Raw genomic sequence first — 17,244 nt, forward strand, 5'->3', positions numbered from 1 at the left:
GGGGGGGGGGGGGGGGGGGCGCACCGGCCGCGGAGGGAAAGGGCCAAACTGGTGCAAATCCAATCCAGACTTTTATTTGCAGGGGGTTGGGGACACACACACACACATGACTCCAGCCCCCTCTGCAGCAGCAGCACCCTCCCACACGTGTGCCCCAGTGGCCCCATCCCAGTGTGTGTGTGTGTGTGCGCACACGTGTGGGGTGGGGGGGCTGCGGCACCAAGCGTGGGGTGTTGGGGAAGAACCTCTTGTCTGGAGGTAGTACTGGGTACCCCCCGCCCCTTGCCGGCTCTAGCCCAGCCCCGTGTCGTCACCCCCCAAAGGAGATTCACAGCACTAGGGGCTGCCAGGAGAAGGGGGGCTCCCTGAGTGCTGGGGGGTGGGGGGGAAGTGGGGGGTCCCAGAAAAACAGGGGGGTATGTGTGTTAGGAAAAGCCCTTGGTGTCCTCCCTACAGCCCCAGCAGTGGGGTGGGGGGCTACAGACCCCCAGAAAGGGGATCGAGGTGCTTCTATGTGAGAGCTGGTGACCCCCAAGTCTGGGGAAGCAAAGGCAGGGATCACTTATGGGGTGCCTACATGGTGGGGGGGGTCCACTCTTCCCCCCCCCCCCCAACCTTGCACCCCAGGAGGGAGATTCACAGCAATACAAACCACAGTCTTGGGCCCCCTGTGCCCAAGCAGCATCTGGCCCCATGGAAGAAGGGGGGGTCCAGGAAGGAGGGGGGGCATCTAGGTGGCTTTGTAGAGGTCCTTGCGCCTCCGCACCTCCTTGAGGACGCGGGCACGGAAGGTGTCGGGGTGCTCCCCGCCGCCACGCCGCAGCCCCAGCGCTGCCTGCAGCTCCGGCCGGTGGGTCCGCAGGAAGGGGTTGTAGGTCTGTTCCTCCCCCAGCGTGGAGGGGCACTGCAGGGGCAGCTGCTCAGACCCCCGCCAGAGGCAGCACCCCCAGCAGGGAGCCATGATCCCCCCCTTCCAGCACCCCCTTCCCCTATAGCACCCGCCATGCAAGAGGGTGTTGGGGTGCAGCATCCCCACCAAGGGATGGGGAACTCTGCGAGGGGCTGGGGGGGGGGGTCTGCAGGCAGGGGAACACCCCCCCCAGCCTCACCGTGCTCCTCTTCTCCTGGCGCTGCTGCGTCACCCACTGCAGCTTCTGCTCCAGCGCGGGGTTGTCCAGCTCCAGAAGGCTGGCGAAGGTCAGGCACTCCAGCGCGTATTCGTGGCCTGCAGACCCCCGTACCCCTTAGCATCGCTCCTGCCCGGCTCCCCAGCTTGGCAGCGGGGGCTAAGGGAGACACCAGTGGCTCTGCCCCGCTGTTGGGGACACTCACCCGGCCATAGCAGCGTGTCCTCGCCCAAACCCACGGCCACGTCCAGGGAGGCGAGCATGGTCTCGGGGGAGCCCTCAAACAGCCTGCCTGGACCCCCGTGCAACCGCCTGTCATGGAGGCGGGTGGGATTGGGGGGTCCCCCCAAGCCCTTCCCAGGGTGGGAACCCCCACAAGCCACCCAGGTCTGGGGTCAGGTGCACTCACCGCAGCCAGCGAGGAAGAGGAGGTCCCCAGAGAAGAGGCAGGGGGGACCACCGAAGGGCCCCCCGTCCAGCACGTACACCATATGGCCCACGGTGTGGCCAGGCGTGGCGAGCGCCTCGAAGGTCAGGCAGCCCACCCTCACCTTCTCCCTGTCCGCAAGCGGGCTGCACCGGGCACAGGGGTGCACCATCAGGGTACCCCCCCACACCCCCTCCCAGCACCTCAAAACACTCTACCTCCCCATGCAACCCTTCGCTGGTACACTAGTGTTATGAAGGTGCCAGGCCTCTGCTCACGAGGGGGCAATGTGGTACTTAGAGGACGGACTGGTGGGTGGGTGGAGCAGACAGTGGTGGTTGGGGGTGAAGTCCCCCCCCCCAAATTTACAGGGGTCCTGGGGGCGATGCAGGGTGCAGGACTTACTTGGTGAGCTCTGGGATGGCATCAAGAGTGCTGCCGTACACCTTGCAGGAGCCGTGCCGCTGGCGCAGCGCCGCATTCCCTCCGCTGTGGTCCCTGCAGACAGGGAGGTCAGTGCCCCTAAATGTGTCCCTCCCATATCCCCCCATGTGGAGTAGGGCTGGGGGTTGCCTCAGCTGGGACACCCTCCACGGCAGCCACTGACATCCCCAGGGCCCCCTCTTGCCCCTTACCAGTGTTTGTGGGTGCAGAATATGGCCTCCAGCATCACCCCCTCTTCTTCAATGGCAGCCTAGGAATGGGGCGGGGACGGATGACAGAGAGATTTGAGGGGGGACACAGATCCCGAGTACCTGCCTCTCCCTAACCCCCCCCCCCCCCAGCTCCCCATGTGCTGGATGAGCCCTGCCACCCTCCAACCTTGCCCTGGGCACTAAGGGCTGCAGATTAGGGGCAGATTTGCGCTCCTCTGCTCCCCCAAAAAGCCAGAGACATGCCATCCCCTCATCTGGGGACACCCAAACACCAGGTCAAGGGGGGCTGCGGGGGTCTCACCTGCACGGCCAGTGGGTCGGAAGGGTCAATGACGGCCGCCTGGCCAGAGCCAGTGTCGATGACCAGGTAGCTGTAGTTGTTGGAGAGCACAGGAATGGGCAGGATTTTCATCCCTGGAGGAGCAACAGACAGACATACAGACATCAGGGCACGACCCCCCCCTGCCCAGGAAAGGTGGCAGGGGCAAGCCAAACTCCCCACATCAAGTTCGCAGTGAAACATGCTTTGGGCAGTTTGGTGATGGCAATCCCTCCTCACCCCAAAGTGCCAGTGTTGGGGGACATGGTGGGGCCACGGCGGGGGGTGTGTGTGGGGGGGTGGCTCGCCAGGACTCACCGGGGAAGCAGCAGGGCTGGGGTGCGGAGTGGCCGTGGGGGTACCGCTCCCGGGCCTTCTTCACCTGCCGCTGGTAGAAGAGATAGCCCAGCCGCGTGCGGGCGTACAGGCTGTACCTGGGGAGGGCAGACCACCCCCCCGGCGTTAACCCCCAGCCCCCCCCATGGAGCCCACCTTGGGGAGGGGGCTGCTGCCAGGGCTGGGACCCCCATGGGGGACACATACAGCGTCACTTTCCCACATGTGGGGGCTGGAGGTGGCGTATACCCCGTCATCCCCCCCAGCCGCCAGCCCCAGATCTGCAGCGAGGGCAGAATCGGTTCCCTAGACAAGTCCCCCCCAGCTGCTCCGGGCAGCAAGAACCAGGGATCGAGGGGATGGGGGGGGTGGGGAGTGGGCAGCATCGCTGCGGGGGTGTTCATCTGTCCAGCCGTCTGTCCAGGAGGGCTCTGCTCACCGGGAACGGCTGGAGCCCCAGGGTTTTGCCCGCAGCAGCGGTCTGGCTGCCGGCTGTCCCCCGCCTCACCCCGGGGGGGCCATGCTCAGGGCTGACCCCGCTCCGAGGGCCCTCCCTGGGTGCCACGGCCCCGGGGAAGAGGGAAGCGAGAGCAGAACGGGCAGAGGAAAAGGGAAGCGAGAAACGACCCCGCGGCATGTGCCACGGAGGAGCGCAACAGATGCAGGTTGTGGGGGGCTGGGGGGCACTCCCTCATTTATACAGCAGCGTTTCGGGGCTGGGAAGGGGGACCGGTGCCATGAAGGACGTGCAAAGCCCCCGGTTGCAAAGCCCATCCCCGGGACAGGGGCATCCCCCAGGATGGTTACATCCTCCGAGCCGGCACCAGCTGGTACACCGGGGAGGGATCCTGGCAGGAACCGGGGGGCCCCTGCAGCTATGGGGGGTGGGAGCCCGAAGCCGGGGAGCGGGGGCTCCTGTCAGCACCGGGCAGCAGGGCCACGGCCAGGGCACCGGGGTGGGTTAGTGATTAGACCCGAGGGAAGGAGCCCCGCGGCGGGGGGGGGGGGCGGAGGGGGGGGGAGAGTGTCACATCCGAGGGTGACCGTCACCGTGCTGGGGGAACCGGTGACTGATTCCCGGCCCTGCGAAGCCCCCCTCCGGTAGCCGGGCTGAAACCGCCGGCCCTCGCTCCCCCGGCCCTCGCAGGCTGAGCACCCGCGGAGGGCTGCCCACCCGCAGCCCCAGCCCGGCCTCTCCGTGCCAGCGGGGCCGGAGCACACACCGGGCCGGCCCCGGTCCCTCCCCGGGGGACTCCGCTCAAGCCGAGGAGGACGGGCCCTTCCTCCCGGAGGCAGAACAAAGGCGGGCGGCGGCGGCTCCCTCCCGGCGAGGGATACCGGAGCGGCGGACACTCACCCCACGCGGAACAGCAGCGGGCCGGCGAGGGCCATGAGGGCGGCGGCGGCGCGGCGGGCGAGGCGGCAGAGGGGCAGGCAGCGGCGCAGGCAGGCGGCCCCCAGCCCGCGGGCACCGGCCGCCGCCGCCCGCAGCGCGACCCCGCCATGCCCCGGGCACCGCCCCCCGCGCCCCGCAGCCATGCCGCCCCGGCCACGCCCCCCCCTCACGCGCGTCACGCCGCCGCCCCGGCCACGCCCCTCCCGCCTGCGCGCCCCCTGCTGGTCACGCCGCGTCACTGCCGCGGGAACCGGGGAGCGGGGGGGGACACCGACCGCGTCACCGGCGGAGAGGAGGGGATTCCCCCCCCTTCCCGCCATCGTCGCAAAGGGTGTCCCCCCCACCTGACGTCACTGCGTGAAGGGGGTCCCTAAGTGACGTCAGAGCAGGCAGGCAGGAGGTCCCGGCGGGGGGGCTTGGGTGCGGCTGGGGCCCCGTTGAGCGGGCGGGGGTCCCGGGGGAGCAGCAGGAGGGGGAGCGCACCCCGGCCGGCTCCCCCGGCTCCCCCGGGACGCAGCGGCGCGGAGCCGCCGCGGGGGGGCGCGGCGGGCGGGCGGGCGGTGCCTCCCCCCCCCACCCCCCCGCACTCCCGGGCCGCCCCGTCCCGGCTCGTCGCGGCCGCAGCCCGGCGGAGCAGCGCGCAGCAGGTAGGGCGGCCCGGCTCCGCTCCGTTCCGTTCCGTTCCGCACCCCCCGCCCGCCGCTCCCGGTTCCCGCCTGGGGCCGTTGACCAGGCTGGGGCACGGAGACACCCCCCCCACCCCGCCCGGAGGCCCCCCCGTTCCCCCCGACTCCCCCCCTCCGCCCGGTTCTGCCCGCTCTCGCCTCCCCCCCACCCCCCTGTTCCGGCTTCCTCCGGTGCCGCGGCCGGCGGCGGGGGGGTGTCCCAGCGCTGGAGCGAGTGTCCCGGAGGGCGGCGGGGACCGGGCGGGGGTGGGAGGCCGGTCCCTGAACAGCGGGGACGCGCTGCGACCCCCCCCCGCAACCCCCGTCCCCGGAGCGGGTGGGGGCACTTCGGGTCGAAGTCTGGCGTGGCGGGGGGAGCGGGGGCAGAGCAGGGCTCCGCGGGCAGGGACGCGGGGGAACAGGACCCCCACGGGTGGGACCTCGCTGTAGGGCTGGTGCCGTTTTCTGGGCTCCGCGGGATCGCGTGGTGGGAAATCAGGGCGCGGCGTGGGGTGGTTTGGAGGGGGGCACCATCCTTTGTGCTGTGCGGGTGTCCCCACGGACCCCGTGGGGTGCCTCAGGAGGTAAGGGCACGGGTGTGTGCCCGGCAGGGTGTGGGGTGGCACCGTGGGGGGTGCGTGGGGACCGGCTTTGGGTGGTGTTGGGGTGCCTGGGCTTGGACACAGGGGGGCACCTGTGTCACATGCCCCTGCCCCCCGGGTGGGTGCTCGGGGTGGGGGCAGAGAGGCGGCAGCGATGCTGAGGTCTTGCAAACTCGTGTCCTGTGTGAGCGGCCTGGGGGCAGGCAGCAGGGGAACATGGCCTGGGTGGGCCGCGCTGACCCCCCCGGCGTGAGCCCTGCCGAGCTGGGCTGGACTGGGCTGAGCCAGGCCAAGTTGTGTTGTGACGTGTTGGGTTGTGCCGTGCTGAGCCATGCTGTGCTGTATGGCGGAGCCGTGCTGTACCAGGCCGTGCCGTGCTGTACCAAGCCATGCCATGCTGTACCAAGCCGTGCTGTGCCGTACCAAGCTGTGCCATGCCGGTGGGAGCTGCCAGGCTCTTCTGGGAAGTCAGATGCTTTCCCAAGCAGCCTCACTGTAGGGAGCCATGAGGAAGGTGGGGAGTCCTGGACTTCCCCCCAAACCCTGGTTCCCCCCACCAAGGTGGCTCTTGGGGCCGCAGGGGCCTGAGCCGGGCAGGAACACGGGGGTCACCGGCAGGGACTCTGCCTGGTGCCACCCGCGTGGCTGTGCCGGGGGTGATAGCCGCCTGCGCTCCAGGTCCCTGCCACATGCGCCTTATCTGTGCTGAGCCACAGTGCCAGTGCAGAGCAGCGCCCTGTCCCCAGGGATGGCGCATCACGCTGGGGCCACCGAGCTGGCCCTGGTGGCCCTGTGGCTGGTGACCTCTAGTTTTGGGGCCCTGCTGTGCCGTGGCCCGGGGAGGGTGCCGGGTGCCGCCTGCCTCCCTGGGTGCGGTGGCCGCAGAGACCCGTCAGGCTGGTTCCTGCCCCATCCCTGAGGCCACCCCACTGGGGTGGCGACAGGAGGGGCTGGGGCAGCCAGACCCCTGCCAGGGGGTGCCAGCCATGGGTACAGGGTGGGACCCCCCAGTGACCATGTGCCTGCTCAGTACACGCTGCTTTCCCCACATGCCTGGGTTCCCTCCTGGGAACTCCAGTACCCCCCTAACTGGGTGCCAGTCACAGGGATTTTCTGGGGGTCAGGCTCCTATTTCGGGCCCTTCCCTGGCCCCACAGACGAGGCAGTGCCAGGGGGCACCGGGTGCTTTTTGGGAAACCACTGAGCAGCAAAAGTGAAACTTCCTGGCCAGGTGGTCAGCGCCACGCCGGTTATTTTTGGCACCGCCGTCATCGCAATGGCAAAGTCCGGCGCGGCCGTGGCTGGGACAGCCGGACGGCGGGAGGGATGGAGGGACGGACGCTGAGCTGCTCCCCCTGGCCTGGCATGGCTGGCCCGGGTGTGCACCCCGGCACCGCTGCCTGCCCAGCCCGGCTGCGGGAAGCGCTGGCGTCATGCTGGAGGAAGCACCCGTCCCCTCCCAGTCCGGTTCCCTGTTGGGGGCAGATCCTGGTCCCCTCCCGCGATCGGTCCCAGGATCGCATCCCCACTGCAGGCAGGGGGGAACGTGGGGGGTCCTGGCACCTGCCTGGGGCTCTGGGTGAGTGTCCCCCGGTGCCAGCCCCAGGGGGTAGCAGGCGGGTAAAGGCCTGGCACTGGCTCCTGGCAGCGCCTTTGTTTTCCTGGCCTTGGAGATCCTGCCTTCCTCCTCCTCCTTCTCCTCCTCCTCCTCCTTCTGGGGCCAAGCCCAGCAGCTGGCCCTGGGCCCGGGCTGGCTGCTCGCGACTGCCGGGGGCTCTGCGAGGGGGCCCGGCATGGCCGGGGAGGGGAGCTCAGCCCCGGGGGGGTCCTGGCTCCCCTCCCCGGGGGGACGCGTCCACCTCCCTCCGAGGTGACGCAGGTGGCTCTTGTCCCTATAACTCCCTGGGGGGAGTCAGGAGTTCTGGAGCCCCTGCGTGACCCACTGGGTTGCTGGGTGGGGTGCACTCCCAAAATGGAGGGAGGGGGCATGGGTGTGATCAGGATCAGGCCCCGTGTTTCCATCCCAGGCAGCGGGCAGGGTGATGTCCTTTGTCACCGGGGTGGTGCCACCAGGAGCTGGAGTCCAGCCAGGGTGCGGGGAGCGGGGGGGGGCTCCCTGCCCCCTGGCGATGGCAGGGTGGGCTCCAGAGGCTGGAGAAGTCACGTCCCCGCTGCGGCTTGAGTCAACGCGTGGCCATGCCCTGCCCGTGGCTGGCCACTGACGCAGGTGCCGGGGACTCAGGGCACAGGAATGCAGGTGGCCCCGGCCAAAGGACAGCGGGGACATCTCTCACCTCTCATTGACCCGCTGACATTGAGGCCAGCTCGTTCTTATTAATTAGAAGCCGCTATTAAAGTGGGAGGGGAGGTTTTGCGGCTCCACTGTCCCCTGCGTCCCCGCACCTGCGGCTCCACTCACCGGGGACACGTTCTGCCCAGGGAGGGGGACCTACGCTGACACCCCCCCATCTTCTCTCCCCTCCAGGTGGTCGTGGGAGACGCAGGGAGCTGGCATGGCACAGCCCACTGCACCCCCCCCCTACGATGACAAGAACCCCCTCTATCCCCCACCCCCGGGAGGGTACCCCCAGCCCCCCCACTATGCCGGGGGGTACCCGCAGCCCGGGGGATACCCTGCAGCAGGGGGGTATGTGCAGCCAGGGGGGTACCCAGCAGCAGGGGGGTACCCGGCAGCAGGGGGGTACCCCCAGCCGGGGATGACCATGCCCACCATGCCTATTCGGTTCGGTAAGTGGGGGCACCTTGGGGTTTTTTGGGGGGGCACTAGAACAGGGGTGCTATGGGGGGCTGCACAGCCCACCCTGGTGCTGAGGGGTGTCCCCCACCGCAGGTGATGATGGCATTGGGGACGGCTCCCCCCTCCAATCGGCTGACTGGGATGACAGGAAAGTTCGGCACACCTTCATCCGCAAGGCAAGTCCCGGGGGTCTGGGGGCACCCGTCAGGGTGGGGGAGCACCTGTCAGGGTGGGGGGCTGTGTGCTGATCCCCCTTGTCTCTCGCAGGTCTATGCCATCATCTCTCTGCAGCTACTGGTGACGGTGGGGATCATTGCCGTGTTCACCTTTGTGTGAGTGGGGGGTCCCTCCTTAGCCTTGCCCCAAACAAGGGGGGGAGCCTGCCCTCGTGTCCCCTGGGGGGGATCCTGAGGGGACATTAGTTGCTGTACCCCCTCCCTCACGCTCGTCCCTCCCGCCCCACAGCTCCCCTGTCCGCTCCTTCGTCCAGAGGAACGTCGCCATCTACTACGCCTCGTAGTGAGTACGGGGTCTGCTGGCTTGTGCCCCCCCCCGGGGTGCCCTCCGGCAGCTGGCACCCCACAATTGCAGCCTTCCAGCCCGGAGGGGGGAAGGGTGTCCTGGTGGGGGGGGGTCTCGGGGCTGACACCCACTGTCTCTCTCTGCAGCGCCGTGTTCCTGGTGACCTACCTGGTGCTGGCCTGCTGCCAGGGTCCCCGGTGAGTCACTGGTGGCTAGGACCCCCGGGGTGGGGGTGTGTGGATATGGGCGGGGGTCCTCCAGGTCATCAGGAGGGGGGTCCCTGCTTGGGGCTGCCCCCAGGGGGTGGGGACCAGGGGGACATGACATGGCCGCTGTCACCAGCTCACGTCTCGCCCCGTTTCGTCCCCAGGAGACGCTTCCCCTGGAACATCATCCTGCTGACCATCTTCGTGAGTGGGCTGGGGCTGGCGGGGGGGGCCTAGTGGTGCCCCCATGGCACACCAGCTCCCCAGGCGGGCTGGGAGGGATAGGGGGGAGGTGTGGGCAGGCGGGGGGCAGCCAGGAACTGCTGCCCCCCATGGTGCCGCTTGCCCTGCTGAGCCCCCCTTTCTCCTCTCCCACAGACACTGGCCATGGGGCTGATGACAGGGACAATCGCCAGGTACGCCCCAGGGACCCTACGGTGACAGGAGCTGGGCTTCCCCCTGTCCCCTGCCGTGCAGCCGGCTCAAATGAGAGGCTGCTGGGAGCCAGGGAACTCCCCGGTCCCCTGGGCTCAGGGACAGTGGGGTCCCTGCCTGGGATCGGGGCTGTGGGGGGTCACCAACACCCCCTAGCCAGGGGGATGCCGAAGCATGGGGTGACTCTGGCGTCCCCTCCATCTGCAGCACGTATCGGACCAATGCTGTCCTGATCGCCATGCTCATCACCGCCATCGTGGCCATCATTGTCACCATCTTCTGCTTCCAGACCAAGGCAAGGAGGGGGATGTGACCTGCCCTGCCCTGGGGGGGAGTCAGGCGCAGGGAGCTGGGTGGTGGGGACACCCCAAGCTCTCCCGTGACACATGAGTTTCCCCACTGGCAGGTTGATTTTACGTCGTGTCCGGGGCTCTTCTGCGTGCTGGGCATCGTGGTCATGGTGACCGGGATTGTCACTGCTATCGTACTTTCCTTCAAATATGTGAGTGGGGGGGATGACAGTGGGGCTGTGGGGTGTGGGTGTCCCCAGGGCTGGTACGGGTAGGGGGGTTTGGGTGGTCCCCCTTTGCCAGGAAGCAGGGTGTGGTGCGGGCCATGGCAGAGGCAGCTTGCCCCCAGGGAGAGGGTGCGTCAGCATCAGCGGCATCATCTCCTCAGGAGCCAGGTGCGGGCAGGACCTGCCCTGCCTTGCCTGCTGCCTGCCAGCATCCTGGCTCACCCTGCCCTTGTCCCCTTCCCTGCGCAGGTCCCCTGGCTCCATATGCTGTACGCGGCCATCGGCGCCATCGCCTTCACCCTGGTGAGTTGATGGCTGGGGTGGCCAGAGGGTGTCACGCAGGGACCGAGGAGGGGGGAACTCTGCGTCAGTCCCTGCCTGACACCCTCTGCCCCACCAGTTCCTTGCCTATGACACCCAACTTGTGCTGGGGAACAGGAAGAACACACTGAGCCCCGAGGAGTATGTCTACGGCGCCCTCACCATCTACACCGACATTGTCTACATCTTCACCTTCATCCTGCAGATCGTGGGCCGGGATTAGCCCTGGGACCCCTCCTGTCCCCCCGCCGCTGCCCCTCACCTCCTCCTCTGGCCTCTGTACAGGATACAGCTGCTTACCGTGACTCCTAACGCTTCAGCATCCCTACCCATAGGCTGCTAAGGAAAGGGCTTCCCTTGATCACTGCCCCCAAGGGTGGTGGGGAGGACCAGCTGCCAGTGTTTAGGCAGTGCCCAGCCTTGGCACCGCTTGCCGAGGCCGTGCCTGTGGTGCTGGGTGGGCAGTGGAGCGCCACAGTCCTGCCTGGGCCCGGGGAGCTGGCAGCAGCTGCTGGGATCGCGTTGGGATTTTTTTGGCAGAGTCCAGTTGGTGTTATTCACGTGGTGCCTTAAACGCGGCTCCAGCCGTGCCCCCCTCCCCAAGCTGCAGTGGTGCCCGGTGGGGGCAGCTGGGACCCCTGTGGCAGGACTCGTGGCAGAGCTCACGTTGCAGAGGCCCAGCAGCCACGGATGTGGGCAAAGTTGTACTTGCTAAATAAAACACTTCAATTTTCCAGACAGTCCCCAGTCTTACTGGTGTGGCTACTCCCCTGAAAAATCTGTGGGCGGCCTCAGCGGGGGCTGTGGTCTGGGGCAGCACAAACGCTGCTTTGGGGCAGAAAAACCAAGGTTGAGCAGCTCCAGGCTGGGCCTCCCTCACCTGCCTGTACCTCTCCACCCCCGTGGGCAGAAGCTCGGCTGCAAAACAGCTTCCCCCCACCCCCCCGCAGGGGCAGGCAGAGCCTGGGGCTGAGCACTGAGGGAGAGACTGCGGTGGCAGCGAGCTGTTCCACTCACCAGGGGTGAGGTTTATTTGTCCCCATCCAGCCCCATGACCACCCCACAGGCTGGACAGGGAGAGCAGGCGTCAGTGCCATGTGTCCCACGGGGCTGGCGTCCCCTCAGCCAGTCCCTTCCAGGTGCTGCGGTGCCAGGCTGGGGGTGGGGAGCAGCATGGCTATGCCCCCCTGGCCACCCTCGTGTATCGTTCCGACTCGTACTCGCCCTGGTTGGCTTCCATCATCTTTCGGCGGATTTTGAGCTGCTCCAGACGGTTTTTATCAACTTCCCGCTTCGCCAGGAGGAAGAGGATGATGCCGGAGGGCAATCCAATGGCCCTGCAGAACAGCCGGTGGGCAGGAGATGGAGAGAGCTGGCGGGGAGCCAAGGGCCCCTTGCCACCCTGGGGCAGCACGGACACACCCCTGGGACCCTCCGTCCCATGCCAGGCCCCACGGAGCAGCGGAACCTGCGGGTGCCGAGCCTTTCCCGCCGCCCCGGCCACTCACCAGGCCACCCCCACCGGCTTCATCGGGTTCTTGCCCTTCTTGCGCGTGGGGATGTACTCCACTCCCTCGGGGAGCCCCCCGCTGCCAGGCTCCGGGCCGGCCCGTGGCCCCGCTGGCTGACGGCAGCTCTGCCCGAGGAGCCGTGTGCCCGGGGGGGCCGGCCGGGCCCAGGGCCTGGCAGGACCTGCTGCTGGCCCTGCTGCTGCCAGCAGCCCTGCAGGGAGAGAGGTGTTAGGGAGGGGCAGTGGCGGGGGGGGGGACCCAGCCCGAGCTGCCTGAGGCTCCTGCCCTGCCCTTGCCCTTGCCCTTGCCCTTACCTTTACCCTTGCCCTTACCCCTGCCCCTGCCCCTGTCCCGGCGGCAGAGGGGGCTCGAGGGCGGGGCCTGAGCCAAGCGGGGCGTGGCCACGACTGATGGGGCGTGGCCACGACTGATGGAGGCGTGGCCAATCGCGCTAGGGGCGGGGCTCTAAGACCTCTCCTCAGCCGGGAGGGGCCGAGGGCCGGGCCTGGGGGCGTATTTGGGAGAGGGTTGGGGGGTGCGTGTCGGGGGCCGCGGGGTCGTGCGGTGAGGGTGGTGGCGGGACGCTCCTGGACCGCCCCTCCCCCCCCCCGCCCAGGGGCCGCCCCCTCAGCCCGCCTGCCGTTACCCCGCAGTCCGCTGAGCGCCGCCGCCATGGTGGGCCGTGTGGGTGCGCGGCAGCCCCGCTGCATGCCGGGAGCTGCAGTCCGCCGCGCGGGGGCTGCCGGGGGTGCGACGCTGGCCGGGCGGCGGGAGAGAAACTACAACTCCCAGAGTGGGCCGCGCAGCGCGGGGGTGGGCCTACCTTGCTGGCGGAAGGGGCGTGGTCCGGGTGGGGACGCGGGTCGGGATTGGCTGAGGCGGGAGGGCGGCGGGCGTGGATTGGCCAGGGCGGGGCGAGCGGCGGAAGCGGCGGCGGCGGGGTGGGGCGCGCGGGCAGGCCGGCATGGAGCCCGCCGAGGGCCCGGGGGCACTGGGCTTCCACGGCGACGAGGAGATCATCGAGGTGGTGGAGCTGGGCCCGCCCGGGCCGGGTGAGACGGGGCGCCCCTGCCGGGTGCGGGGGCCTGCGGGGTCTCCGGCCTCCCACCGGGGCACCGGGCCCGCTCCGGCCCCGCCCCAGTGCTGGGCCCGGCCGCGGGTCCCGGCCCGTTCCCCCCCCGCCGCCCCGGGCCTGCGGCCTTTCCCCGCGTCGCGCTCCGCTCCTTTGCGGCTCCGCTGCTCTGGGTGTCCTGGCCGCGGCGGCATCGGGATGGCGCGTTCCCCGGGCTGCCCCGCCCCCCAGGGACCCGCCGGTTCCCCCCGTGCCCGCAGGCCGCGAGTCGCGTCCTGACTTTCGTCCTCCGCAGATGACCTGGCCGACGAGATGGAGGACGTGGACTTTGACGACGAGGGGGCAGAAGAGCCCGACGCCGAGGCTTGGGAGACAGAGGACGACGAGGGGGTGGAGGACGGCATGGAGGTGCAGGACGACAGCGAGGTCACGTTCTCCCTCCACTCGGGTGAGTGGTGGGCACGGGCAGAGGCCCCTGGGGTCACCCTCGGGACCTGCTCCCACCCTGGCTTTCCCCAGAGTAAGGGGGTGCATCAGGTCCTTGCCAGGCTGTGGTCTCCCGGCCATTCCAGGGACAGCCATCACGACTCAGGGCTGCCTAGGGCTGTGATCATTTCTACCTTACACTCTGGTAGAGAAGCCCTTTGAGCCTCCTACTGCGGCAGCTTGCCCTGAGCTCAGCACCAGCCTGCGCTGCTCCTCCTTTGTGGGAAGAGTTGATTCCCACTAGTTTGAGTTGGGAGTTCAGCTAGCTGACATCCCACCCAGACCTAGGGCTGCGTGGGGTTTGGATCCCCAGGGAACGTCAGGTGGGGCATGAGCGGTGTCCAAGCTACGTAGCCTCTCTTTACTCTTCTGTGAAGCTTCTGTTTTCTGCGTGAGCCTCGACCCCAAAACCAACACACTGGCAGTGACGGGTGGGGAGGACGACAAGGCCTTTGTGTGGCGCGTGAGCGATGGAGAGCTCCTGTTTGAATGCTCAGGTGAGGTGATCGAGGCTGTACGAGTGAGTGGCCGTGTCCCCTTCCAGCCACATCTCTCCAGACACGCTCTTCCCCAGCCGATGCTCTGCTGGAGCTGGGCTCCTGACCGTCCTCCATAGTTTGGCCTGAGCAGTCTCTGTCCCCTGATAACTTTAGGACACAAGGACTCGGTCACCTGTGCTGGCTTCAGTCACGACTCCGTGTTCGTGGCCACGGGTGACATGTCTGGGCTTATCAAAGTGTGGCGGGTGGACACCAAGGAAGAAGTGTGGTCCTTTGAGGTGGGGGACTTGGAGGTGAGCGGCAGGACCCCTGGTGCCATGGGAAGTTTGTGGGCCGGCAGCTGGGACTCAGCTGGGTGGCAGGGAGGACACCACTCCTGTGACACTGCCTGTCCCTCTCTCTGCCCAGTGGATGGAGTGGCACCCTCAAGCCCACGTCCTTCTGGCGGGCACAGCTGATGGCAACTCCTGGATGTGGAAGATCCCCAGCGGAGACTGCAAAACTTTCCAGGGCCCAGCGTGCCCGGCCACATGTGGCAGGATCCTGCCTGATGGTGAGGCACGGGAGCTGTCTGGGGTGGGGAATGTCATCAGCTCTGTGACAGATGCCACCGCCACCATCTGCCGTCCTGCTTCTGCCAGTCTGTGCTGAGTGGGACATGGAGGGATGAAGGGAGCACTGGCTCTATCCGCTGGCTCTGTCTCACTCAGGGAAGCGAGCGGTGGTTGGATATGAGGACGGCACCATGCGCATCTGGGACCTGAAGCAGGGAACCTCACTGCATGTCCTGAAAGGTAGGGAAGAGGTTAATCACCTGGGATGCTCCCTAATTGGGGAACAGCCCCTTCCAGTAGGCTCTGATCTCTCCCTGGGTGGAGAGGTGGCATTGGAGCCTGGCACTGGATTTCCATGCCCCCACAGGTGGCTCCTCCTTGCCATCGGGATGCTGGCAGAGCTGGGCAAGGTGGTGGCTGCAGGAGGGTGGGTTTTGAGGCTCACCAGGTCTCTGTGGGGAGGACGTGTGGAGCTCATGCCTCTCCTGCCTGCCCCCCAGGCCAGGATGGCCACCAGGACCCCTTGACGTGTGTGGCCAGCAACCAGGACGGCAGTTTGATCATGACAGGCTCTGTGGACTGTCACGCCAAGCTCATCAACTCCTCCACGGGCAAGGTGGGTCCGTGCTGGCTGGGGCAGAGCCAGGAGCCCCGGGGGACGGGGGTAACGGCCTTCCAAGCCCCTGTCCTGGGCCAGGCCGGTGTGCCCGGGTGGTTCGGGCTCCGCTGGCCCCGAGCAGCCTGTGGTGGCCACCGGCAGCCAGCGGGAGGCGCCCTTGGCCAACACAACGGCTTCCTCCCAGCTATGGGTCGGACCCGCGACTGGGGGGGGTCCCGCTGGGCTCATAGAAGGAAGTTCCCTGCCTTGTTTGCTCCGAGGAGCTGAGGTTTTGGGGCCGGGCCTTGGTGTCCAGGGGGTGTAAGGCTCGATCCCGGGTAAGGAAGGGGACCTCGGTACGACTGGGGGTCCCCTTCCCTTCCCCTCTGGCACTAGTTGGCCTCCCTCCCCCCAGGTGGTGTGCGTGTTCAAGATGGAGAGCATGGCCCCCAGGGCCCCCACCGGCGAGGGTGAGGAGGCCGAGTCCAACTCGGTGGAGTCACTGGGCTTCTGTAATGTGTGAGTGTGGGGACACGTGGCCTGGGGGTGACAGTCCCTCTTCAGTGCCAGACCTTACAAGGTGGGGGGGACGTTTGTTACTAACAGACCTGTTTCCATCCCTTGTGCTCGCTCTGCTCTCACCTCATCCTCCGCAGTTGGCTGTGGGTATTCTGGGTTACTTCTGTGTGACAGGGAAGTCACACTCAGACCCTTCCCCTCAACCTGCTGGGTTTCTGGGCTAGCCTGATGGACCACTGTTGGGTTGGGATACCCTCCAGACAGGCCTGCTGGGGCTCTTTGCTACCACGAAATTGTCTTCTCCTGTGTGAACCTTGGGCCCCTTGCTGACTCTCACTGTCCTGTTGGTTTCCTGAACTGAGGTGTTTAATGGCTCCAGTCATTGGGTTGTCCCTCATTTTCTCAATGCGCTTTGCCTTCAGCCTTGATCCTTCATGCACTTCCAGCCCTGAGTAACACCTGTTCCCCTCTCTGCAGGATGCCACTGGCTGCTGTGGGCTACCTGGACGGCACGCTGGCTATCTATGACCTCTCGACACAAAGCTTGAGGCATAAGTGCCAACATGAGGTACTGCCCTACTCCCCTCTCTCCAGGCCTGGGGGGTGTCTCTGGGCCCATCCGAGACCTCCCTTGGAGCCCAGGGGCTTTCCTGGGGCCAGTTCCCAATTTGTGCTTCTCTCTTAGCCTCTTGGGCTTCCCCAAAGGCAGCCGCAGTCCCTGCACAGAGGATGTGCCTCATAGCTTGGTCCTGGGGTCTGGCTCTCCTATCTGTGGGGATGGCAGACAATGCTAGGGGGGTGGCATGCGGGGGGGAGCCGAGACTTGCTGGGTGTCCCCAGTACTCACCTTGTGGCCTCCCCCTGCCCCAGTCAGGGATCGTGCAGTTGCTGTGGGAGGAGAGCTCAGCCGTGGTATACACCTGCAGCCTGGACGGGGCTGTGCGGCTATGGGACGCCCGCTCGGGGAAGATGATCAGCGAGTACCGAGGGCACTCAGCCGAAATCCTCGACTTCGCTGTCAACAAGTGAGCAGGGAATCCCTAGACCCCTTCCCTGCTGGGTGGAGGGACCAGGGCTGGCAGGGGCCTCCAGCCTCAGGAACTCAAATCACGAGCTGTTGCTCTCTTTTGGGCATCCCTGGGGTCTGGTCCCAAGGGAGGGGACAGACCCAGGTCTGTGCTGAGACTCGAGGGTCTCAAGGGAGAGTGGGGCATATCAGAGCTGGGTCAGGGGGTTTGGTGAGGGATGTCCAAAGCCCCCAGCCTTGTTTCTGAGCCCTGTCTCCTCCCAGGGATGCCTCCATTGTGGTGACGACCTCTGGCGACCACCAAGCCAAAGTGTTCTGTGTCCAGCGCCCTGACCGCTAGGAACTGTGCTAAGGGATGGTGTCCTGGCTCTGCCAGGTGGCTCGTGTACAGAGGGATGAGGGAGATGGGTTTCACCACCCTTCTCCAGTGCGTGCTTTGTAATTTTCCAGCCTGCCCTGCTTTGCCCTCACCCTCTGGGGGCCAAGCCTGGGGTTTTGTATGAAAATGTCTTTTAATTATATAAATTATTTCACTTAACTGGATGCCACCCACTCTGCTTGTTGGGGGGGGAAGAGGACCTGGGGAGCTGTGCTCCCTGCCTCCTCAGGGATCTCCCCAGCATCCAACCATGGCCTGAGGAGCAATGGCAGATGGTTTTATGCTGGGCTGGGTGGAGGCAGAGACCCCCA

At 67.1% G+C, this 17,244-nt stretch overlaps 3 protein-coding genes across 6 annotated transcripts; 2 read left to right on the forward strand and 1 right to left on the reverse strand.

Annotated features, from left to right (window-relative positions):
* Positions 1-71: 71 nt before the first annotated feature.
* On the reverse strand, positions 72-12,515 carry PNKD (PNKD metallo-beta-lactamase domain containing). Of its 4 annotated transcripts, XM_049818239.1 has the most exons (10): positions 12,445-12,515; positions 11,796-12,009; positions 2,848-2,963; positions 2,512-2,624; positions 2,190-2,248; positions 1,960-2,052; positions 1,537-1,700; positions 1,333-1,419; positions 1,110-1,225; positions 72-904 (listed from the first exon to the last, which is right to left on the reverse strand). In XM_049818239.1, the coding sequence occupies exons 1-10, from the start codon at positions 12,506-12,508 to the stop codon at positions 731-733; spliced, it is 1,200 nt and encodes a 399-aa protein (XP_049674196.1). In that variant the 5' UTR covers positions 12,509-12,515; the 3' UTR covers positions 72-730. The 4 variants fall into 4 exon arrangements, with proteins under 4 accessions (XP_049674196.1, XP_049674112.1, XP_049673942.1 ...); XM_049818155.1 differs by lacking the exons at positions 11,796-12,009; positions 12,445-12,515 and adding an exon at positions 4,606-4,699; XM_049817985.1 differs by lacking the exons at positions 11,796-12,009; positions 12,445-12,515 and adding an exon at positions 4,223-4,336.
* On the forward strand, positions 4,827-11,023 carry TMBIM1 (transmembrane BAX inhibitor motif containing 1). The gene is made up of 12 exons (XM_049818366.1): positions 4,827-4,908; positions 8,014-8,276; positions 8,380-8,462; positions 8,554-8,618; positions 8,752-8,805; positions 8,955-9,005; positions 9,179-9,218; positions 9,393-9,430; positions 9,657-9,744; positions 9,856-9,951; positions 10,216-10,269; positions 10,367-11,023. The coding sequence occupies exons 2-12, from the start codon at positions 8,042-8,044 to the stop codon at positions 10,508-10,510; spliced, it is 948 nt and encodes a 315-aa protein (XP_049674323.1). The 5' UTR covers positions 4,827-4,908; positions 8,014-8,041; the 3' UTR covers positions 10,511-11,023.
* Positions 12,516-12,723: 208 nt separating the features above from the next.
* Positions 12,724-17,097, forward strand: AAMP (angio associated migratory cell protein). The gene is made up of 11 exons (XM_049817842.1): positions 12,724-12,850; positions 13,166-13,318; positions 13,734-13,853; positions 14,010-14,149; positions 14,265-14,409; positions 14,567-14,650; positions 14,911-15,026; positions 15,424-15,527; positions 16,005-16,095; positions 16,398-16,552; positions 16,819-17,097. The coding sequence occupies exons 1-11, from the start codon at positions 12,763-12,765 to the stop codon at positions 16,892-16,894; spliced, it is 1,272 nt and encodes a 423-aa protein (XP_049673799.1). The 5' UTR covers positions 12,724-12,762; the 3' UTR covers positions 16,895-17,097.
* Positions 17,098-17,244: the final 147 nt, after the last annotated feature.

This window comes from Accipiter gentilis, chromosome 1, assembly GCF_929443795.1.
Source record: "Accipiter gentilis chromosome 1, bAccGen1.1, whole genome shotgun sequence".
NCBI lineage: Eukaryota > Metazoa > Chordata > Aves > Accipitriformes > Accipitridae > Astur > Astur gentilis.